The 26,358-nt window shown below is 37.2% G+C and overlaps 1 protein-coding gene across 7 annotated transcripts in view; it reads right to left on the bottom strand.

Moving 5' to 3' along the window:
• The window catches only part of LOC141132494 (protocadherin gamma-C5-like), a 751,191-nt gene that overhangs the window by 512,575 nt on the left and 212,258 nt on the right, over window positions 1-26,358 (bottom strand). Inside the window, exon 1 of one of the 7 annotated variants that reach the window (XM_073620988.1) lies at window positions 3,464-6,019. The exons of the other annotated variants lie outside the window; for them this stretch is intronic. Within the exon in view, the coding sequence (XP_073477089.1) occupies window positions 3,464-5,902 (2,439 nt within the window). The 5' untranslated portion in view covers window positions 5,903-6,019. Of the gene's footprint in view, window positions 1-3,463; window positions 6,020-26,358 lie in introns of those variants that run through there. 7 annotated transcript variants of the gene reach the window in all.

Raw genomic sequence — 26,358 nt, 5'->3', positions numbered from 1 at the left:
GAACGAGAAGAACAAGTGGTCCACAGGGGGCAACTTCTTATGAAACAGGACTTTGGAAAAGGTGATCATTTATGTCTGCCAGCCACTCTTTTCCCTCCAGCTTGACACATGGACCGTGTCATCAGTCACAAGAAGTTATGGCTGCCTTAGTAAATGAGCATGGGCTAGAGCCAGGGTTCTCCACAGTTGTTTTTATAACATACCACTTCTTGTTTTACCTGCTACCAAAGGTGTTACCAAAAGCGGAACATCCCTCCCAGAGATTACAAAAAAGATATATCCAGATGCCCAAGTCAGGATCTTACGAGTATGCATTTTGTCTGTATGGACATGTTTTTTGGATGTCCAGTGGCAAATGCTACTGCAAAGGCCACAGTAAAAAGTGTTATCAGAAGTAGTTTGTAAGTACAGAGTGCCAGAAAGTACAGAGAGTAACAGAGGAAATAATTTTTTATAGGAGAGTCCTTAATAGAAGTTTTGAGGTTTTATTTTTACACCCCCTACTGTCTACAATGTAGCGGACAAAGTAGAGTAATAAATTAGAAAACTTTTGCCTGAATGTTTTCTTATATTTTATGAAGCCCCTAAGGGGATGTTGGACTCTCTCCCTATGGGATTTTGTTTGGGAGTGTGTTACTCACTTGCTTATATTTTGTCTCAACAGCTGAAGTCCTTCATTCGGATCTCACAGAGAATGTTGCTGATCTTTTAAGGTTTTTTGACAAACTCATTTATGTGTTTTCTCCCCAATTCCAGATCCTAAAAGTTTGGAAGGATCTAAAACTAAAGCCAGGTGACTTGTGGATTGTTAAGAGACATTTATATATAAGGAAATGTTTGGAGACTCAATACAGCATCTATTTCATGTACAGTTTTTGCAAAACTTGAAGGAAAAGTCACCTGGATCCACACCAGACACTGCAAAAATGACTAAATTAAAGAAATCTCTGAGTTTGATTTGTTTCCCTCTTGTGATCACAGTCTAGGGTACTTTTTGATTAAATTACTTTAATTGTAAGGGATATATATTTGAAAAGTAGTTTAGCCATGTTGAAGTCATATTTTGTCTTTTGTACGTCTTCCATTTTATGTAGAATTGTCTGTGTTCACATATGCTGATAAGTCAGCATGCTCACAATTAAGCTAGAAGGCCATTCTGGCCACAGGAGTGTACAGCCAGTACTCTGTAAATATGTCTTATCAATCATTTGTTTTTCACAATGAAAAGTCATTTGGTAATGAAAAAGTTGCTCAGCTATTATTTTCTCCACAATGGAGTTTTTTTGCCTCTTTGGCCAGGACTACCTCTACCTAAGCATGTGGAGGTTCCAGGTAAAGGTGATAGCAGGTATGCTTAGTGATCAAAATATTAATCAAAAGAGGGGAGACTGTAATGGAAATTTGTAAGTTCTGTATATAATTGTATTGTATTTTGTATGTATCGCACACTGCCCTCACTGTGCACACGGCACTAATAATGTTTTCAGTACATGTTTACATTCTTTTGAGTCCTGATTAGAATTAGCCTGCCTATGTAATGCCCCTTGTTACCATAAACGTACAATTGTAATATTAATGTGATACCTACGTAATCATGTGCATAAAAACCTTCAATTGCGTCATAATAAAGCAGAACAGTTATTTGGAAAGATGCTGAGCGTATCTTTTGTGTCTGTTCCCTACTGCAGTAGTTATTATTAATTTGGAACCACTAATCAATATGAGGATAGGAGTTGCCTATCATCAATTTAACCGAGTCAACATGCTAACTGAAAATAGCACACATTGAGATGTTAATGGTCTCTGTGTGTTATAAAGAGATGTGGAGTTTGTTGCCAATCTGTTGAGGATGAAAATAAATATATAGCATGTTAGTTACTGTATCCCCACACCCAACACACTAGCAAAACATTTATGAAATAATGATGGAAATCCGCACAACATTGGCCAGTGATTACATTTTTTCACAGTGTTGCATGACCAGTGCGTCTTTCTGAAAAATATCAATTTCAGTGTCTCCAAGACCACAACTTAAGAATTCTGTTGGCCCAAATCTTTGTACAATATTGACATCATGATTGTATCTTGTAGGTACGATTCATTTTATGTGCAGTTAAAGACTAGTAATGTAATTGTTTTATGTGACGTCCAATGAAATCCATTTTTATCAGTATAATCCTTAGAATAGGTCACCAAATGCAATGGAAGGCATAGCAAAAAGCCCTAGTTTATCTTAAATGTAATATATTTTACCTTTATAAACTTGACCCTCCCACTTCAAATTGGTAAAATCGGTACTCAACAAAGGTTAGTACTAATTCCTATATTGATCAATCTTTCACAGCTGTATGCCCAATGTAACACATTACCCTTGCTTTTTCACTCTCTATCATCTTGCCCTATACTCTGGCTCGCTCCTTTTTCCAACTCTCCCTCCACACATTCTCCTTCTTCTAGGTCACCTACATTAATATCACATGAGTAGCCATGGTTCAGCCGATAATATTTTTCATGGACAATATATTTGGCTTCTTCTCACTTCCCATATGAACCAAGGAATCCTACAATGGCATATGCCAATCTTGTTATAGGATGCCCTGTCCCTTCTATATCGATTTTGTATCTATTGTTCTTATGTAGAAAGCTGTACCTATTCTGCTCTTATGAAAAAAATAAAATATTTATAACATTACAGGAAAAACTTAGACTGACGTGCAAAAAACAAAAGGACAGAGATACTGTGTACATAGTGTAATTGTATGCTACTGTTATTAGACTATAACTTAAATAGCAGTATTCAGACATGGTAGCTCATTACAGACAACATCCAATATCTCACTGATAATAGACTGGCACTGAAGCTTATTGGAGGAGCTGCTGAAAATCACACCCCTTAAGCTTGAGGTTTGTTTGTCTACATGGGGTAGCTAACAGGGAGAAGAAGCCTCTATCAATCATCCCTGCTAGATCTGCCACGCTATATGGCATGGTAATCATATGAGTCGCAGGGGGGCGACAGTGTGGACATGTTAGTCTAGGTGCTGGAGTCAAAGCTGATGAAAAGTGTCACATGGGGTGCATGCAGAGAATAAAAAGAAGTGAACATCTTCCTCTGAGTTCAATGACAGAGCACGCACAATGACAATGCTACAACCAGAGAATTGACTGCTATTGGGTTGCCACTAACAGCTAGTTGGTGAAGTGAAGACAAATGGCAGGATCGAACAGTTATTTAAAAAGGGACATGCACAAATTAAAGCTGCTGCTATAAGGTATAATACCTCGTTTTACATTTAAATATACAAAGATTTTTCTTTTGTTTAATGACCCCTTTTAAATCTTTTGAAAGGCAAGAATTAACAGATGTTCAGTCTCATAACATGAAACATAGCAGAAATTAAAACCATTACATTAAATGCACAATAATTAAGTGTATAATTATCAGTTAGTAAATATTTTTTACCTGGATGACAGAAGCTGCTGTAAGACTGTCCTTTGAAGGTTCAGACTTAACTGTTAAATCATCAGTATCAATGAGGTTGTCTGTAGGAACATTCTGTACTGGCTTCAGATAAGCAATTTCATTCTGCTTTGAGTCAAGAGTCACACACACATCGTATGAGAAAGGGAAGGGTAAGCTTGCATCACTGATCTCAGAGGGACATCCCAGTGTGAACTGAGGATATACATTTCGATTGAAAGTTTGAAAAGATGTTGGAGTGCTAGATTTTTTGCACTTAAAAATAACTGTTAGAATCACTGTAACCATAAATAGAAAGGAGATGGTACATATTGAGACTATTAAGTAGAAGGTTGTATTTGAAGATGTTTCAATACTACTAGGGTGTCGTCTTATTTCAGGTACAACTTGTTGAAAATTTTCTGCAACCACCAAGCTCAGTGTAACTGTGGATGACAATGAAGGTTGTCCATTATCCTTCACTAAAACCACAATCTTTTGGCTTAAAGAATCCATGTCTTTAAGGTCTCTTCCTATTTTTATTTCCCCTGTCCGTTGACTTATCATAAATAAGGATGGATCAGCAGCCTGTAAAAAGTGATAAGAGAGCCAGGCATTGTGTCCAGAATCATTATCAACTGCAATCACTTTGGTCACTAGATATCCTTTCTCAGCAGAATGAGGAATAAACTCAAACAACGATTCTTCGGTGTCTTGTGATGGGTAGAGAATCTTGGGAGCATTATCATTTTTATCAATAATACAAATCTTCACAGCAGCATTACTGCTAAGAGAAGGAGACCCGCTGTCTTTAGCCATTACTTTAAACTCAAACTCCCGTATTTGTTCATAGTCAAAAGATCTCTGGGCATAAAGAACCCCAGTCACTGAGTTAATCGATATATAGGAAGATACTGGAATGCCATCTATGTTACTAATGAGAATGGAATAACTAATTTTAGAATTTTCATTAATATCATGATCTGAAGCATAAATTCTATATATTGAAATTCCTTGTGGGTTATTTTCCTGAACATAAACAATATAATTTGTTTGATCAAATATGGGCATATTATCATTCACGTCAGACACACCTAGCTGAAAGGTTATGTTGGTGGATAACTGAGGAGATCCATTATCCAGAGCTTTAATTGTGATGTTATAGTGAGATGTTGTCTCTCTGTCAATGTTTTCTGTTGTCACCAATTTATAGTAACTAGCAGATGATAATATTAATTTAAAGGGTAACGTGTCAGATATTTCACAAACAACTTCTCCATTCTCACCGGTGTCCAAGTCGTGAACATTAATTAATGCTATAATTGTATCTGGTGGAGAGTCCTCTGGAACTGTAGCTGAGACAGATGTGATAGTTATTTCAGGAGCGTTGTCATTGGTATCTGTAATTTGAATTGATATTTTGCATTGAGTGGCAAGTCCACCACCATCTTTAGCTTCTACAATCATCTTATATTCCTCTGTGACCTCAAAGTCAATATCTCGTATTACTTTTATGCTTCCGTTTCTTGAATCTATTCTAAAAGTGTTGTGAGCATTTTCAGGAACATTGCTGAAGGAATATGTAATTTCTGCATAGGATATCTCATCTTTATCAGTTGCATTTAGCTGCAGAACAACAAAACCTATTGGGACATTTTCAGTCAAATGAATTTCATAGGTGTCTTTATCAAATTTTGGAAAGTTATCATTTACATCAAGGACTTTGACATTAATGTAAGCAGTGCCTGTTTTAGAAGGCTGACCTCCATCTGAGGCAGTTAAAGTTAATCTATAAATACTTTGTTTTTCTCTATCCAAAGACTTTTCCAAAATGAGTTCTGGATATTTTATTCCATCAGAAGCAGTAATTTCTCCAAGTGAAAAGTATATGTTTTCATCAATAGTATATCTCTGCACAGAATTAGAACCAATATCAGGATCCTGCGCAGGTCCCAAAGAAAGGCGTACTCCAGGTAGAGCAGATTCACTGATTGCTATGTCAAAAACATCCTTTGAGAAACTTGGTGCATTGTCATTCACATCCTGAATTTCCACTTTCACTGTATACAAGTGTAAAGGATTTTCAATCACAGCTTCAAAGCTTATGAAACAGTTTAGTTTTGTTCCACATAGCCCTTCTCTGTCAATTCTATCCATAACATACAAGTCCCCGTTTTCTGAATTAACTAAAAAATGTTGTGTTTTGCCTCTTAAGACAATGTGAAAATTCCGTAGTGACAATTCCTTTGCATTTAACCCTAAATCCGTTGCTATATTTCCAATAGTAGATCCCTTCTTCAATTCTTCAGGTACAGAATAATGGAGCTGAGCAAAAATATTCTTAAATGCAAAATAAATAAAACAATATAGTACCTGCCTTGTCATTGTCTTTCTTCCTCCATAGTACTGCATGGTTGGATATTTTCTTAAAGTCTCCTTCATGCATCCAAATGGAAATGTTAGTCCAAACAATTTTTCATCTTCATTTTTAGCTGAATTATCCAATATCCAAGAGAACACTCAGAAATGTATTATGGTATGGTACACTGCAGTCTTGATCAGTGAAACTGCACTAAGAATCAAAGACTATTGAAATTTTAGATAGAATAAAAATCTTTGCAGTGCAACAGTGGCACTCAGAGTCTCTACTTGGAACTGCAGGTTCTAAACTAAATGCAGAACCATCAAAATACTCACTAAGCAATGAAAAATATAAATAAATACATATGCTTTAATTAAAAAAACATATTCAGAAACTATCAGTTGTAGTTGCACAACAATGCAAAACCCATAAAACAAATCATAATAATTAACAATGGGAAGTTTCAAAATTTATCTGAGATAAGTTAGATTAGCTATAACCTTTATATACAGGAGTTTTGTACTATGAAAATATGATTTTAATTAAACAAACATATATCATCACTATGAAGAATTTGTGCCTAAATGCTGATGTGTATGTTAGCAAAAATCATATGTATAACAAGTGTTCTCAATATTATGTATAATAACTATGTATAAAATCTATTTAAAAAAAATCATTACTCTAAATTATTCATAATATTATGATAATTGTGTATATAAATAGAAAAATGTTAGTGAATTGTGTTATGATCTGTGTATTTCTGTTTTCAAAATTTGTAATTGTTAGTAATTGATGCTAAATGCTTAAAAACAAATCAAGCACTTAAAACAATTCTAAACTGTTTAATGAGTCCTTTTTCCAGGACTCAAATATAACTATTCATCCTAAGTATTTTTTTAATCATTTGAATCTCTATTACTGATTTGATAAAGTGTAAGTCTGTAAAGGCTCTCTTATCTTCCTAAACTCAATGCTGATACTCATGCCATCACAAAATCCTGCTGCAGGATTACATGAGAGAACCCTAAAAACCTTATCAATTGATACATGTATTCGAAACTGGTAACCTAAACATTGTGTCAGTTATCATACCTGACCTCAGACAAGTGATAGTAGTTTCTTGTTGCTGCATTACAGCCAGACACTGGGCTAACACATCTACTCTGACAGGACAGAATAAAATGTTACATCAGTACACACACCTATCCCTGAGACAGGGTCATAACCAAAGCAAAATCTCAATGGGGTGCCCCTGACAATCTCTCTCGCTCTTTCTCTCCCCTGGCAATGTCAACTGAGAAAATTCTGCAAACTATCTTAACATAAAGTATGCCTAAAACAAGCACAGGTGAGCTAGAGGGATGTCAGCATAGTCAGAATACTACCAGTGCAGTGGATAAAAGTTGTCAAGGAAGAGCATTGCAGAGAATTACCTTTTCACCATAATTTTCTATCTAACTGCTTTGTACTCAGTAACTTCTTTTTTCAGCAGGCATTATGTGCAGATAGACTTGATCTAGGCATTGGTATAAGTAAGAAAAAACCCTCAGATATTTGAAGTAGAAATAATAACAATAATATCATGAAAAATAATTGTTAATGCTCCTGCACACAATTACTCTATAATCCTAAAACTTGTTAAAACAATGGCTTGTTCTTTCAGAACTACAATGCTCAGATGTGTTATGAGTTTTTAGCTATGTGAACATGCTGGGATTTTTTTTTTACAGCCAGAGGAACACTGCATTGGACATTCAGGGTTTACTTCAGAGTGAGAGCAATAAATTCACATTTATAAGACAGCTAAACAGTTTAGGGCTAATTGAAAGCAGGGGGGAATTGGGAAATGTTCCTAAAGACTCCTTCTAGGCTGTTGAATTCACAGAAGCTTAGAGGTAGATTTACAAAAACTGCTGCACTCAGAATCGGGTGCAGCTGTGCATGGTAGCCAATCAGCTTCTAACCTCAACTTGTTCAATTAAGCTCTGGCAATAAAACCTGGATGCTGATTGGTTTCTATGCAGAAGTGTGCCTAATTTTGCACTCTCCAGCTTTAGTATATAAACCCCTTAGAGTCTGCATCAACATCAATCTCACTGTAGTCACCTTAATACAATTTTCCCTGCTACCTGTTCTGATAACTTACAATTTATTTATTTTATTCCGTAAACCTGATACCTTCACCTGGTACGTGGCATAATTCATTTTGTATCATTTCACACAGACTGTCTCTCTACTACCAGAAGACAATGTTCTTAGGCAACCTGCAAGCAATGGAGTTCAATTGTCTTCAGACTATCTCAAAATGGCTACTACAATTCACCTATAAGGGGGAGCTACTGAAGAGAGAGACACATTTGTCAGCCTGCACAGTCAATGACATCAGAGAGAGGAACATTCTGTGGAACAGTCCAGAAAAAAAGGCCTGAGAAAGGGCTTTCTTGAGAAAGAGAGCAGACAAGAGATACAATACGATAGACTGTAAGCTAAGCACAAATGATAAATACAGACAATTGCTACATTAGTTTCTGCTGGATAACTTCAGGCAGAGAGGTGACTTTCTTCAGAATGGATGATCTTAACCCTTTCATGACAAAGCCTATTTTTGAAATTTGGTGTTTACAAGTTAAAATCCGTATTTTTTGCTAAAAAATTACTTAGAACCCCCAAACATTATATATATTTTTTTAGCAGAGAATCTAGAGAATAAAATGGTGATTGTTGCCGAGTAAATAGATACCAAACATGTCACCCTTTATAATTGCACGCACTCGTGGAATGGCGACGAACTACGGTACATTTGAATTTCCATAGGTGACGCTTTAAAAATTTTTTACGGTTACCAGGTTTGAGCTACAGAGGAGGTCTAGGGCTAGAATTATTGCTCTCGCTCTGACGATCACGGCGATACCTCACATGTGTGGTTTGAACACCGTTTACATATGCGGGCGTGACTTCCGTATGCGTTTTCTTCGCTGCGCGAGCTCGCGGGGACAGGGGCACTTTAAAAATTTTTTATTTTTTTTTATTTAATTTATTTATTTTTGTACTTTATAAATTGTGTTTAAAATTTTTTTTTTTTTTTTTACTTTTATTGCTGTCACAAGCAATGTAAACATCCCTTGTGACAGTAATATGTGGTGACAGGTACTCTTTATGGAGGGATGGGGGGTCTAAAAGACCCCCCATCCCTCCTTTACACTTCAAAGTATTCAGATCGCCGAAAACGGCGTTTCTGAATACTGTGTACTTTTTTAAATTCGGCGCCATTGGCAGCCGAGTAAACGGGAAGTGACGTCATGACGTCGCTTCCGCGTTTACAACAAGAAGGCTGGAACGAAGCCACTCGCAGCTTCGTTCCAGCCCGCCCCCAGCCGCCGAAGGCAGTCGAACAGACACCGGGCCTCCCAATCGCACAAGAGGCCCGGTAACAGCGGCGGGAGGCGGCGGGAGGGGGGGATGTCCCCTCCCGCTCCTCCGGTATAACAGCCGAGCGGCTTTTAGCCGCATCGGTTGTTATACACGGGTAGCCGATCGCCCGCTGTAAACAATGGTACCGGGATGATGCCTGCAGCTGCGGGCATCATCCCGGTATAACCCCGGAAAGCCGAGTACGCATATCTGCGTACGGTCGGCGGGAAGGGGTTAAAGAAATTGTGCAATCATTGCTTTTTTTTCAGTCTGTAGTATTTTAAAGGGAAAGTATATCAACTGCTACTTTGTTGTATTGGAAAATAATCTGTTACTTTGCAGTTGCAATGCATTCCTGTGAGCTCACCAATGGACACATTTGGAACTCACATATTAGCTAGCCTAATTAGATAGGAGAAAATGAACTACTACATAATAGTCTTGTTAACGTTCAAATGGCAATGGTATAATTTGGCAGCTGGTCATTGGGCATGTTGCTCTATTTGTACTACCCATTTTCTTATTGTCAGCATGCAGCAACTACTGAATAAAGTGACATATTATTTAAAATTGTCTGTATTTCTGTGTCATAGGATTTTGACTGTGCAGCCAGATTCAGGTAGGAGCTGTACCTGCATACTTATTAAAGCCAAAACTTACAGGTGCACTACATCTGCAACACTTAACAATATAGTACTAGATCTGTATTATCTTTATATGCACAAATTTACTGCAGTAAATTGAGACATAAAGTTGCATTATAACAGTTTATAACAGTTTATAACTGGAGAACAGATCTTTCACAGACAAGATTCCTTGATATATATATTTTTTTAAGATGATATTTATTAATTTTCTAAAATGTACAATGCACAAATACCAAAATAAGAACAATAACCTTTTACATATTTTTACAGAGTTCATGTCCTGTGTAACTCATTTACATATCCATTACAAAGTGAAGCCTGGCTATACAATATACATTATCCACTTCAGCCCCGGAAGAATTTACCCCCTTCCTGACCAGAGCACTTTTTGTGATTTGGCACTGCGTCACTTTAACTGACAATTGCGTGGTCGTGCGACATGGCTCCCAAACAAAATTGACGTCCTTTTTTTCCAACAAAGGGGCATCGGACAATTTTGACACATTTTTGGGACCATTGGCATTAATACAGCGATCAATGCTTAAAAATTGCATTGATTACTGTAAAAATGTCACTGGCAGTGAAGGGGTTAACCACTAGGTGGAGCTGTAGGGGTTAAGTGTGTCCTAGGACGTGATACTAACTGTGGGGGCGGGCTGTGTGTGAGACGTCACTGATCAGCGCTCCCGATTACAGGGAACTGTGATCAGTGACAATGTCACTAGGCAGAACGGGGAGGTACTTGTTTACATTAGCATCTCCCCGTTCTTCCTCACTGTGAGACGATCGTGGATATCCCCACGGACATTGGGTCCGCGGAACCCACGATCGCGGTCATGGAGCTCCCGGCGGCGCGCTAGCGCCCGCGAGCTGCCTCTTAAAGGGCAACGTACAGGTACGAAAATCTGCCTGTACGTGCCCTTCTGCCGCAGTATATCTGCGTGAAGCAGTCGGGAAGTGGTTAAAATAATAATTTAAAGGTATCTGAGAGGAGTATATGACACATGTTTGTTTTATTTTTTGTTTTTTTTTCACTGTTACCAATTTGCTAGTTTGAGCAAGATAATTCACCACATTGATTTGACTATCGCTGTGGTCACTATTGATAGAGTTTGATATCTTTTAACCGACAGCACACTTTTATTTTACTTTTAGAATAGTTTCCAGATCATTGACACTATGGCTTTTCTATAGCGAGGGGTCTGGCTTATCCAAAAGTCTCTTTATTGGTCCTTTTAATCCTGCTGACCATAGTTAGTTCATGTCCAGCATGGTTTTAAAAAAAAACATTTTCTAGGCAAATCTCTACATAAATTTGCCAGAAAATGAAAACTCAAACCAACACGCCCTTCTTGAGTTCTCACCACTGCGCTCAAATGCCAGACAGAGGGGCGTGGCTGTACGGCATCCACTATTAACAGCTAGTGAAGGACGGGACGTTGCGGTGCATCTCCGGATACCGGCGAGAGCTTTTGAAGGCGCTATAGGAGCCGCATCTTGGGCGTGCAGGTCAGCAGGAGATCCACACCAGCAAAGCGTCAGTGAAGAGGGGTGAGAACCCATCCAACCTTTTTCTTTGGGGTCCGCCGCGACCCTCTTTTCACAGTGGTGCTGGGCGTTTCACAGAGGAGGATTGAGTTGGAATTTGCTTTGCAGTGTCATTTCGGTTTGATTCAAGAGTTTTCTTGTGAGTGCAATGATTGAAGGTTTTTAAGTTGAATAAATTTTATATGTTTTACGGTATCACACTATGTTGAGTTTTTTCTATGCATTGAGGTGACACTGGGATAAATAAGGAATTCGGAGCTTACACCCTCAGATGACCAACTATACACCCATGCTTTTTTGCCAAAACACGAGAGTGTGAGGCATTTTGAGTCGGTGAGTGTTGAATTCAAGGGGAGTGGAGTCACTGACACTAAGTGAATTGGTGGACTGTTTCCAGATATATCACATTTCCTGCACGGTGACCTGTCTATGGACTTTTTATGGACTATACTACCTGGTCTCACCTTTGATTTTATTTGCAATTGAAATTGCTTTGTGTATGGCACATCTTCACATACACTGTTACAATTTCCACTGTTATATTGTATATTGAATAGTGCTTTTTCTGATATAGATAGTCTTACGCATTTGATTTCCCCTTTTTTTAGATAGATGCACTAGACCACTTTCTGAGCATTGGATGGTTTAATCACTGTCATTTAGCGCCACTTATATTGATTCACAGGGGCGCATTTGGGCTCTTGGAAACAATAGGAAGTTCTATAAATTTGCCAGAACTACAAATATTAAACCTGCAAGATTCACCCCAAACCCATATTAGCAGTAAACCCAAACCTCATTGCTACGAATAGTGGTTGTTCACCTTGCAAAGTAAATGTTAACCTTGGAAAAGCATTCCATTGGAAAATGCCCATGCCCATCCAAAAAGGACAGGTTTACATTATTTACTGACATTCATTCATTATTTACTAACATTTACAAAGTTAACATACATCTTCTAAACTACACATTCCACCTCTACTTCTTTAATAAACCAACCACAAAATGTTCAACTATATATTATGTGAACCTGTCATGGCTTAAATTAATTTATCATGACCTGGAGAGGATGAAAAGCCAGCTTGGAATCCATGAGCTTTTCTAGAGCAAGAGCTCAATTTCTAGACAAATCTATCATCCCAAGTTTGTTTTACATGTGTGAGGAATTCTTGATAGTTGGTATAAAGATTAGGGAAATATTATGAAACTCTGGTTTACATTTTGCATTATAGCCCAGAAGATTCCTGGTAATCCTGGGTAAGGAACATTTGTATTGGTAATTATTTTACGTAGGTAGCTAAAAATTATGCTATTAGTTTTACACAAGGGCCTGTGTACTCTATACTCTCAGAATATGTCAATGGATATTTGAATGTGATACACATGTACTATGCATGTGAACACAACTGAATAATTTAGGTAAAATAAATTATTGGTTTAAAAAGTTTCTTAAGTGCTCCACTATTCCAGAGCACTTGATTGAAAAAAAAATTTGAACATTTCTCCAAAAAAAAGGTATAACCAATGAACATAAGTTTACCTAATTTCATTGTAGTGGAAGCACACATACATACTGTACACTAAAGCAAACAAATATGTACCTCAGATCTGCAAATTTAACACAGACTTTTTTACTGTGTGTCTTCCAATAATAACACAGCAATGGAAATGAAAGGTAACCCCATCAATTAAAGCACACTATCCCATATGGTTGTAGTCCATCTAGGCAACAGTGTTTCTTGGTAACGCTGTTGACCCAACAGACTGTCTTAAAGGATGTAATTTCAAGCAAAACAGGGAGCAGGAGGTCTCACAAGAAATTATTTCAGATATGCCAGACTTTATAACATATGCCTGATTGCAAATCCAAACATTAATATTTTTTATTTTATTTATTTCTTTACCTTAATCTTGCAGTAACTAAAATCTGAAGTTATTTTGTTTACAATCACTTAAAAAAGTATTCATTAAATGTATGTTTAAAAAAAATAATATTGCTAAATAATTCTTACCTATGTAAGGCTAACTCGATTTAAACCATTTTAATTATTAAAAGAAAGGACTTGGCACCAATGGAGACTATTAAGTAGAAGGTTGTATTTGTAGATGTTTTAGTACTACTAGGGTGTAATCTTATTTATGGTATAATTTGTTGAACAATATCTGCAACCAGTAAGCTCAGTGTAACTGTGGATGACAATGAAGGTTGCCCATTGTCCTTCACTAAAAACACAGTCAATAATATCAATAATCCATGTTTTGAAGATCTCTAACTATTTTGATTTCCTTTCTGTTAACTCATGATGAATAGGAATGGATCAGGAGGCTGTTCAAAATGATAGAAGAGCCAGTCACTGTGTTTGGAGTCATTATCCACCGCGATTACTTTGGTTTGGCTAGATAACCTTTTTTAACATAATAAGGACTAAAATCAATTTTTTATCAATAATACAAATCTGTTCCATAACATTACTGCTAAAATAAGGGTCTTTAATTGACATTTCAAACTGAAACTCCCATAACGGTTCACAGTCAAAATATCTTTGGGCATAAGGAGCTCCAGTCACCAAGTGAATTCATATAGATGAAGATACTGGAAATCCATCTATATTATTAATGATTCATTATTATTATAAGTATGAACTCTTTATACCGAAGTTCCTTGTGGATTATTTTCCAAAACATAAACTACAGTATTTTTTGCTCCATAATACGCACCTGACCATAAGACCTCAGTCCTGCCGCTGCTTTATTAATTCCCACCCCCGTTGCTGACAGAAGAAGGGTGAGGAAATAGAATGCACACACAGCCTGCTCTGTGTGTCTTTGATCTCCTGCTCGACTCGTGCTGCTGCCCGGAGAAGGGGGGGACACAGAGAGCCTGCTCTGCCCAGAGAAGGAGGGGGAACAGAGAGCCCGCTCTGCCTCACTCCCAGTCACAGACTCACAGATGCTCCGGTCCTGACAGGGAGAAGCAGGCAGCCCACAGCTGAGGTATTCGGCAGTGGCGACGGGGGGCTGGTCTATATTTGCTCCATAAGACGCACAGGCATTTCCCCCCATTTTTTTTGGGGGGGGGGGTGTGTGTCTTATGGTGCGAAAAATATGGTATATAATTTGTTTGCTGAAATATGTTCATATTATCACTCACATCAGAGATACCTATTTAAAGGTTATGTTGGCGGATAATTCAGAAGATCAATTATCCAGAGCTTTAATTGTTAAGTTATAGTGAGATGTTCTTTCTCTAGCGATACTTTTTGTTGTTACCAACAATTTACTTAATTTGCAGATTGTAATATTAATTTAAAAAGTTAGGTGTCAGAAAATTCACAAACATCTTACTCATTCTCACTACTGTCCAAATGATTACTACTAATTAACTCTAGCTGAGATAGATGGGGTAGTTATTTCAGGAGCATTCTATTTGATATCAATTATTTGAACTGATACCTTGCATTAAGCTGCAAGTCTACCACCATCTTTAGTTTCTACAACTATTTAAAATTCTTCTGTGACTTCAAAGTCAATATCTTTTGTTATTTTATATGCTTCCATTTCTGTAATGTATGATAAATGTGTTTTCAAGAATACTAATAAATGAATACGTAATTTGTGCATTGGATTCTTCATTACCATAGCCTCGGTTCACATTCAGTGCCTTGAAAAAGTATTCACACCCCTTGACATTTTCCACATTTTGTGCATGTTACAACCAAAGAATTTAGTTTGTTGGTGCCTAGAGGTAGCAATAAGGTAGTCCAACTTTTATGTTTGACGCTATATATGTACTGTAATATTGTGATATATATGTAAATTAATAAATTCATTTTGTTTATATATGTGCTTTTAACCTCCCTGGCGGTATGATCATTTCAGATTTTTGATGCTGAAAGCGGTACAATTATTTTACATGGAAATTTGGCATTTTATATTGCAGGCTTGTAATTCTTACGAATAACACACTTAAATCTGTCCAAACAAGAGTCTAGTACACATCCCGGGTATGATAAAGTTTGAAACACAAAATCATAAATTATAATATAATAACTAACTATAAATAATTATAACAAATAATAATATAATAATAATAAAAATTATTCAATAATGTATTCAAATCAAAAACAGTGAAATTTGCTCAGTTGCAGAATTGTCTCTGTCATTACTTTCAGTGTTTGATGACGAATTTCCCCACAAATCACTATCGCTCAATTCTGCAAGTGATTATAATTTACTATCGCTGTTTTCTAGCTGGTCTAAAATCACTTTTGACGTAATGGGACACTTTTTGGTTGCTATGGACAATCTCCAGTTTCCAGGCAGAAAGAACAGTATATATAATATAAAAGTGCATGCAGGGCACTGGACAAACCACTAGGGACAAAGGGGATGTGTAATTATTTTAAACAATACTGTAATCTCCAAGATTACAATGTACTGTATGTATTGTGTGTTTTTAATTTTTTGAATTTGGTGCCGAACTCCGTCCCCATGCGTCGCAATGCTCGCAGGGAACGGAGCTCTGCACTCAGCACTAGGCACTGTGAATCGAGCGAGATAACAGCTCGCAGACACAGAGGGGAGACATCACAGGATCCTGGGGACAAGGTAAGTTACTTTGCCTGGATACTGCGATGCGATCCCGAGTCTGGCTCGGGGTTACCACTTTTGGTACTGAAAACTTTTGGTACACTCGGGAATACTGCCAGGGAGGTTAAAGTCCATCTTTTCAAACATTGCAAATGTTACAACCAAAAACATAAATGTATTTTATTGGGATTATATGTGATAGACCAAAACAAAGTGGCACATAATTGTGAAGTGGAAGGAAAATGATAAATGGTTTTCAACATTTTTTACATATAAATATCTGAAAAGTGTGGCTTACATTTGTATTCGGCCCCCTTTACTCTGATACCCCGAACTAAAATCTAGTGCAACCAATTGCCTTCAAAAGTCACCTAATTAGCAAATAGAATCCACCTGTGTGTATTTATTTGGAAAAACATTTTGAAAACTACTTATCATTTTCCTTCCACAATTATGTACCACTTTGTGTTGGTCAACCACATAAAATCCCAATAAAATACATTTACGTTTTTGGTTGTAACATGACAAAATGTGGAAAATTTCAAGGGGTATGAATACATTTTCGAAGGCACTGTAAATGCGGTGCGGGAAACGCAGCAAATCCTATGCATTTCCCGCACCGCATTGAAATTGCACGGCATTCACACAATCTACTGCGGGTGTCAATGTTAAATTAATGGCACCCTGAAACAGCTCTCAAAATGCAGGGCATTTTCCTAAATCGGATCCGAAACACATTCAGTTCCCCACATCGTACCAGTATGAACCTAAGCTAAAACCTATTGGTCATTCAATTAAATTTCATATAGAGCTTCATCAAATATTGGAAAGTTATTTTTGACATCAAGAATGTTAACATTAATGCGGGCACTGTCTGTTTTAGAAGGCCGAACTCCATCTAAAGCATTGTTAAGTTAATATTCAGACATTTTGTAAATTCATTTCAATGGCCATCAGAATTACCCAATGTTTAAAAGAACAGTAGTAATCCAAATCCAGAGCTTATAAAAAGTATTCACCCCCTTGGATGTTTTCATGTCTTATGCTTTAATGTCAATGGGAAAAGAGATTACTCATGTGTAGTCAAGGGGTTTCAGGTGATTTAGTATGAATACACATGTATATGGAAGGTCTAAGTTCAGACGAGTTAGTATCATGGCATAATGTACAATACTGCAATATTAACAATGTCCATTCCATACTGATTATCTATATTTTAATTTGAATTATTTGTCATTGCATTTACCCATGTAAACTGTCAGTAGCAGTTGCAGACTTGAAAAAAATACATACTTTAATTCTCTATCATATTGTCCTAGCATAGTTTTACTGTTACAGTATATCCTCAGAAAGATTCTTGTTCATATCCTACAGCATAGAATAAGTTTCAATGAAGTGTTCTGGATAAACAGAACAACAGCTCCTCGCACTGCACATATGTCCTCTGAAGTCTATTTTCTACCTGATGTATTGAAGTAGTAGCAGCTAAGTAAACCTAGATACAGTTGTCAACTCTAACCTATACCTAAAAATGTCACTTTCCTTCCCCAGTCATTCACCCAGCTTAAAAAGAACCTGTCATTACCAACAGTGCCTTCGACTTTGGCAAAAGTTGAAGGCGCGAATGTAGCCTGAGAATACAGGGGCTCCTTTTTTATCAGTTATGAGGCAACTTCATAGTCATATGTTTTTTACATTTTGTGAGGTATTTTTGATGGCATTAATTTATTTGCTAAAATAAGGATAATTGGGAAATATAATGAGGCCCTCGATTGCATTTTGCATTATAGCCCAGAAGCATTTTGGTACCCTTGGGTATGCAAAAATGTTGCACTGCCATTTTTGACAGGGAGAACCAGAACATTTTTTTCAGAATGTGAGGATGGATGTTTATTATCCATCCAATGATTTAAATACAACTGTACTTCTGCTCTGCTCTCCTGTGTAGTACAGGAGTAGAGTTGGCAGAGCTGAAGCAAATTGTGCACACAATATATGGAAACTAAACTATTTGAATTCAAATTCAGAAAATTCAAATCTATTTGAATACGAATTAACTATACAAATTCTGAAAACAAATTAAACGGATTAAACAAATTTAACTAAACAAATTTATGTAAATAATGAATCAAAATGAAACAAAACTAAACACATTTTTTCGTTCTGCACGTGTCTACCAGCCATTTAATGGTTTGACACTTTGGTTGAGGACACAATCAAATGTAACAGTTTGCACTTCCAAGATTCCAGGAATGTAACTGTCTAGCTTTATGATTTACTGCTGGTGCTTTGGGCTTTAGCAAAATGGCAGCCTCCAGCAAGAAGGATCAGGAGCAATGCTGGAGGCAATTTACAGCACACACTAATTTTGATACCATAATTATTATTGTAGAATGTATGTTCCTTGCTAAAGAACATTATTTGTTATCAAGTTGTTATGGGTAAAGTTCCGCTTTTGAAGCAGAATCAAACGCAGCGATTTGACGGTTTCTAAAAATGGTTAAATGTGTTGGGAATGTAACTGTCACATTGGTTGTGCTGTCAACCAAACTGTCAAACCATCAAATGGCTGGCGTCATAACTGATCACATGTGCAGCATCCTGGCAGCTGAAGACCAAACAGAGGCCAAGATGGCTGCTTCCTTGTCTGAAAACAATAGGTGGGTTTAGTTCTGCTTTAAGTTTAAAAAAAATTGAGCCACACATATTATTCATTACTATGCATACCATAGTAAGAGCAATTATTCTAGGGCCATTATTCATAGTTAACTCTAAATTGATGACCTGTAAGGACTTCTAAAATATCACTGACAGACAACTTTGGGTTCTCTAGTTTCTTCAACATTCGGTATCTATTTATTCAATAAAACTTTATATTTTATATTTTACAAAATCTGAGGATGATATTATGTTTGTGTGCTCACATTATTTGAGTGTATTTTTACTGAAAACATGATTTAATAAACAGTAGTGCAAATATTGGGTTACATGAGAAATTGCAATTGCCACCCTTCCGTTTTACGGAGTTCCTGCTTTCATAAAATACATAAAGCGTGTTTTCACATGAAAATTTTGAAATTAAGCATGTATGCCAAAAAAAAGATGGTTCTGGCAATAAAAGGGTTAAAGGAAAAGTATAGTGTATTTATAGATAAAAATAATTTTCAGTAAATGTAATGTAGTATTTGAGATAGCTTTTACATTTTGACATGCTTGTGCTTCTATATTTTTGCTGTTATATTATATATAGATTGTATACAGTATATATGCGGCAGTCCCTAGACTAAAGAAATACTCAAATTTTTGTCAACTGGACTACAATCCTAGCATCAGCCAAGATAGAATATTTGCAAGTCAGGGAGAAAATTGTGCATAAAGAGTTTATCAGCTCCCATAGGTTGCTCTACTAAAGGAATATTGGCTGTTTACTTAGCAAAGTAGATTTTTACTGATGAGGTGAAGTTATGGGGCGTACACACGGTCGGACTTTTCGACCGGACGCCGACGGACCAAATCCGGCGAATAATCCGATCGTGTGTGGGCTTCACCGGACCTTCAGCGGACTTTTCCATTCGCAAATCTGACCCAGAAATCCGCTCGTCTGTATGCTAGTCCGACGGACAAAAACTGACGCTAGGGCAGCTATTGGCTACTGGCTATCAATTTCCTTATTTTAGTCCATCGTACGTCATCACGTACAAATCCGTCGGACTTTGGTGTGATAGTGTGTAGGCAAGTCTGGTAGTTAGAAAGTCCGTCGAAAGTCCGCCAAAAGTCAGTCGAAAGTCTGTTGAAAGTCTGTCGGACAGGCTGTCGGACTTTTGTAGCTGAAAAGTCCGACCGTGTGTACATGGCATTATGCTGACATTATGGGGTTGATTTACTAAAACTGGAGAGTGCAAAATCTGGTGCGGCTGTGCATGGTAGCCAATCAGCTGCTAACCTCAGTTTGTTCAATTAACCACTTGCCTACTGGCACTATTACCCCCTTCCTAACTAGGCCAATTTTTCAGCTTTCAGTGCTGTTGAAATGACAATTGCGTGGTCATGCAACACTGTACCCAAATTACATTTATATCATTTTTTTAATACAGATAGAGCTTTCATTTGGTGGTGTTTAGTGACCAATGTTTTTTTTCGCTAAACAAATATGCACTGATGGGCACTGATATGCACACAAATGCACTGATAAGGCAGCACTGATGGGCACTGCTATGCTGCACAGATGGGCACTGATATGCTGCACTGATGGACACGGATGGGGCTGCACTAATTATCAGGGCCCTGATTATCAGTGTAAATGTCTGCTGTCACAGGAAAGCTGGTTATCGGCTTAACGCTGAGGAAAGGAAATGCCAATAACTGATTGGACACAGCTGATCACATTGTAAAGGGCCGCTGTAATTGGTCCTTTACCTTGATCTGTGATCAGCTGTGTCCGAAGGATACAGCAATCACAGAGCATGCCTGATACACGCCCTGGGGGCATGCAGGAAGGCAGGGTTCTGTAGGGTGAACTTTAACAGATGCCCTCTCAGAACTGGACAACTGTGCTGTAGCCGTCCTTTGGCTATAGCATGGTCAGAAAGTGGTTAAGCTTTGACAAAAAAGAAGCTGATTGGTTTCTATGCAGAGTTGCACTAGATTTTGCACTCTCTAGTTTTAGTAAATCACCCCCTCGTTGTCTCTCTTTTATGTGAAAGCAAAATCCTGTTTTTTTATTTTCCTTGTACATGATTGGGTATTCTTAGCAAAATTAAATTTATCATAGCTTCAGCGAATTCACTAAACAAAGTGAAAAGTCAACCCATTGATTTGCTTTATGAGAAAGAGTAGTAAAGTGAAACTGTTGTGTACTGTAGCACAGCAAAAGTAAGCAAAGTAAATATAGCCCCTATGTACATATACAATGAAAAAACTATGCACATAAACAGCACAAGAGATTAAATGTTTTACTTCAAGGTGATCTCTTTTGCACATATATTTAAAACACCACTGAAAAGACTATACATTCTAGTAAACAATAAAATATGTACAAATCAGTTGGCAAACTTAAGTAAAATTAACTTGTGTATTGTGTCTATTTTCTACAGCAGCAACCTACAAATTTGCACATTACTGGCTTTAATACATTAAGGTGGTTGTAAACCTCAGACATGAAATAGGAACAAATCACATCCCTCTATAGTGTATACTTGTCTCAATCCAGAGCACTAAGTGTCATTTCCGTCTGCTGCTTCTTTCCTCTGCTATCAGCATGAATCACTTCTGACAAGTTTTTCTGACCACAAGGGAAAAAAGGTGACATGGAGGGATCTTCAGCTGATTGACAGCCTCAGCTCTGTTCCTGTGTGAAAGGGGGTGTGTCCCTTCCCTCCAATCAGCTCTCAGAGCTCTCCTCACTGAGCTCTGCAGAGGGTAACTTCAGTTCCCTGCCCCCTTTTTTCTGTATGCTTAGATAGCTTCCTAAATTCAGGACTTTGAATGGCTGTAGAGAAGAGAATTCCTGCAGATAATCAACTGCAACTTATGTAGGATAATTTGTTTCATCTTTATATATCATCTGAGGCCAGTCATTTCACTGGATATATATACGGGTTTACAACCACTTTAAAGTTTGGTATGGTTGCAGGAATTTCTTAATCATTACATAAAATGTGCATTCTTTTTTCCCAATATCTCTTCTCATCTCTCTCAAATATAAGAAACTGGATATATTTTTTACAAATATTATAAAAAGAGAGTTTTAATTATAATATCTAAAGAACAAAAAACATAAAGAGATGAATAAAATCAGTTTGAAAATCTAATGTGTTGATCTGATATTGTTTCATTGCAAGCTGCACAAGGTTTTCTATCTTCTTGATAGCAGCACATCTGTGATATACAGAATATTTCTTATATTATATGCTAAATTGCACTACCCAAATGCCAATATTATTTCTCTTAGATTAAGATATTTGAATACCGAGTAGATAAATCTAAAAATACATCAACTGTGTTTGCTGTTCAATGTAAAATAGCTATTGTGACACAAATTAACCATCTTAAAATATGGCATTTCCTGTTACAGAAATGTAATAACAAAAAGTTGTTTGAAGTTGAACTGCTAAACACATTAAAAAATGTTACCAAACAAATAAAGCTACATCAAATATTAGGCAAGAGAATGGAGGAGCTGAAAAGGATGGAAGATTTAGTATTATCAGCTCAAAACATGAACCCTACTTCTTAAAACTGGATCCAGTGGAACATGTTCATTTTTGGACAAGGATAAGGCCATTTTCAGATCTAGCGCCCAGTAATCCAACTTTTTCTGTCCTCCTCTTTCCAGCGAACCCTAACTTCCTTACTTTCCTTTCCCCCTCTTTTTTGTTTTACTCCTCCTCTGTGAAGTGCCTCCCCTACCCCCTCTCCCCACAAGCCTGCCTTCCCTCTGTGCACCTTCTATATGTATGCATCTACCAGTAATTTAAAGAGAAAACCCTGTATCCCATGCATTCTCACCATTCTATAAGGTTATGTTAAACATTGGTCCAGTCATAGAACAGCATTGAGGAACCCCCCCCCCCCCTTCTAGTAGATAGTAGGGGATTGACTACACCGACTGAATGCCTTTGTACCTTGTGGTTAATGCACTTTTCCTGTTTATCATTATAGTGCTCATGGTATGACATTATATCGCATTGTATCTGTATGTTTTAATTATTAACGTACGAATGCCGGGTACTTTAAAAAAAGAATTAGCAAAAAAAAATTTAAGCATATATCAGAATACTTGTGCAGGTTGATTTCTCTTACATTTGATGTGTCTATCTCACATGCAATATATCTCTTTTGATTATATGAAATGTTATTATCACTGCTACTGCTACTAATCATAATTGTATGTATAATATTGCAATATCCTTATTCAGATGAGAAAACAGCACACATCATTTCTAACGTAAACACAAGATTTACGGTTAAATAGTTTATGGCACCATTTGTAAGTCACATTGATGTACTTTTCTGCCTGCTTCTTTTGGCCAGCGGAAACCCCTACAGTTGGATTGGGTGATGGCAATACTGACTGGGCTGTGTCCTGAGGTCTGTGACTCGGTACATCTCCCAGTACCGAGTCACAGACCCCAAAGCCCTCTGTATGAGAGGTACTGTTCAACATAAATGGATATAAAAAATACTGCGCTATAAGTGAAAAACATAAAAAGAGCTACGACTGAAAGTGTTATACTACACCAAACATATGTAAAGATAGAGTGAAAAGTCGCGCTAAGCAATGAGATTTGCAAAAATGAAAAGCAAACATTAAACAAACAAATATTAGGTGAATACCAAACAACCCAATACATAATAATGCATATTGATATCTGCAAATTACAATAGGTGTATCTGATAACCCATAGCGTGATTATACACCAAATGTGCAAGTGAAAAAAATAAATATAAATGATGATTTGAAATGATACAAAATCAGTCCATAAAGAAACACAGTCTGTATGAGTAAACATCAGAAATTCCAATAGTGAAGATGAATCCACAGTGATGAATGGTGAAGGTTCACACCGAAGTGACTAGTGCAATATGAGAGTCTCCTCCACCACTGAGAAATACTGCCGCTTACCAGAAAGTGTTGGTCCCTTGTTACAGGGGACCACACAAAGCGAATGGCTGCAACCCCAGCCCGGGATCCCACTGGCAAGCCCTGATCTCCAAAGTGTCAGCAAAGATGGTCAGCAGAAAGGATCAACAGGAACCGGTATTATACCAAAAAAACAAGAAAACTCCACATAGTATAAACCTGTTACATTTATTCAAGTATAAAAACAGGTGGCAACTTACATCAAAGGAGAGTTAAAACGCATGTAAAAGATTAGCCGGCCGGCTTACACAAAGCCCGTATGCTTCCGGGACTCAGCGGTGACGTCAGGGCGTAGCTCCTCCTCCCTACGTCGTTTCGTCACTAGCGGACGTGGTCACGGGATACGGGCGGCGTCCTGACGCACCGCTTAAATAGCAATCTATCAACCATAAAAACCTAGCAGCCTAGCAACCCTGCCCCACTCTGAGTCACAGGATATGAATCACAGGGCGCCATCCTACTCAAGGGAAAAGCTATGGGCAAACCCAACAAATTAGCTGAAGCCGTGAGCCATAGATCACCATGGGGATAAATCTAAATAGTGTCTTGGAAAAACAACAAAATATATAATGAACATCAAGATATATGGTGAACTAAATAAATGAATGAAAACAATGTGTAGCATAAACAGTGTTCTGTTACTTAAATCGGAGTTACCTGGTGGTAACATACCTCAACTAATGGATTAAACATTAAAGGCTACAACCGCCAGAGCGGACCAAAACATACCACACACAAGTGGTAGCTCTAGGCAAAGATATACCCAGAAACTCACAAAATAAGTAAAAAAAAAAAAAAAATTTTTAAACAAAAAATTTTAAACAAAAAAATAACGGGAATAAAAAAATTCATACACACATTTCTATTGCTAGGAAAGCGCCCCGCCATTCTCCATGGACCCCTCACAATATAAATATAAAAATACACCATGTATGGAAATAATATCATACAAATACACATGTATAGAAAAAATATAAAATATTTTCACATAAATGTGTAATAAATTAACCGTTACCAAATTTGAAACCATAAATGGAAGGAAATGAAAAAATATGAAAAAAATTATAAAAAAATATAAATACAAAAAAATACAAAAAATATACTAATGGTAAACTGGCATTGGAAAATACCTATCAAAAGGGCCAACTAACATCCCAATAAATATATAAATATCCCCACCGGTCCGAATCTATGAGTTGTCAATAAAGGAGTTGACATCGACTTCGATGTTAAGACCGAAAGGGGTGTAACATTTCATCTTATGGACCCAGGCCATTTCCAACCTAGAGATACTTCTGACTACCCCACTACCCCTCCAGTGAGGTCTGAATTTGTCAATCCCCCAAAAAATAGTACCAGTAGGGTCTCTCTTATGGGTGGTCAAGTAGTGTTTAGAGACGGAGTGTTTAATGAAACCTCTACGTATATTATTAATATGTTCATTTAATCTTAAATACCTGTAAACTGTCTCTGTTTGAATTTTCAGATCAACTAAGGAGCATTGGAGTTCTGTTCCAACACCATGATATTCAAAACACAATGGCCCTAGAAAGCAGAATGGGGGGATAATCTGGTCCTTCCTAAACAGGGCATAGAGATAAAGTTATTACCCATAATTTTAGAGTGGAGGACAGGAAGAACAGACTGTGGTGCAACAACATCCAGGTTGTAGGCCTCCAACATAGCAAGGGACATTTCACCACAGTTCTTTTTGGAAATATGGTCTTTGGTGAAAGAGAGACCACCAAATGCCATCCTTTGAGTATAATATTTGAAAGCACTAAACCATTTTCTTGCAGGCAAATTTGAATTGATGTTTTGGGCAGATATACTATAAATTCTTGCATTGTGTTATTCCTTTGTAAGTACTGTGTATGCTAGCTATTATTTATGTTTCCTCACTATTTCTCACTTACTATTCCCCTCATTCCAGTACCTAATACATACAACTTATTGATAGGCTTAAGTATTTAAGAGTGTATATCACAGTCAACCCTAGTGCAACCTTATTAAGATGATATGCAGGTTTTACAACATATATATACTTCACAATTTCCCCATGTGGATATTAGGTTCATAGTTTAATAAGGTATATTACTTATTCAGGGACCTTATTTGGAAGAAAGGTCAGGTCAGGAAGTCACTCAGTCCATTACAGCTTCCCAAAAATATGGGTGGTTTAGCAGTTCCTCACCCTTGGTAATATCTTGCTGCACAAATGCAACATCTGCTGGGTTATGACATTAAAAATTCCAACTCCATTCAGACCATTTTACTCCCTCATACTACTGTATATAAAGCTTTAGAGGCAAACTCTTTGCTATGTAGCCCTAGGTGCCTAACGTTAATCCTCATGCCCAAAGTTTGGGAAATATTGTGCTATCTACTGAATTATGAAGGTCTTACCACTTTTACTCTCATGTGGGACAATAACTATCTCTCAGAGCTTCTGAATTTAAAAACGTAAACTCCTGGAAGGAGCTATCTTAAAGAGAGCAATTTTTGTTATTACATAATACATTCTTTCAATAGCTACAGTTATGACACACTCTTTCAGCCCAGTTTAGATTCACCCTTTTGAAATTAACTATGGCTATTTGGCCAGATAGCTCAGACCATCTCCAAAAAAAGGCCTGATTTCTACTTTTTATGACTCTATTCTCCCTCTGGCTTTTAACGCCAGTAGCAATCTTCT

This window comes from Aquarana catesbeiana, linkage group LG03, assembly GCF_042186555.1.
Source record: "Aquarana catesbeiana isolate 2022-GZ linkage group LG03, ASM4218655v1, whole genome shotgun sequence".
In the NCBI taxonomy this organism is placed as follows: Eukaryota; Metazoa; Chordata; class Amphibia; order Anura; family Ranidae; genus Aquarana; species Aquarana catesbeiana.
Note: the sequence above shows the minus strand (reverse complement) of the source record. Positions and strands in the feature narration are given on the sequence as shown.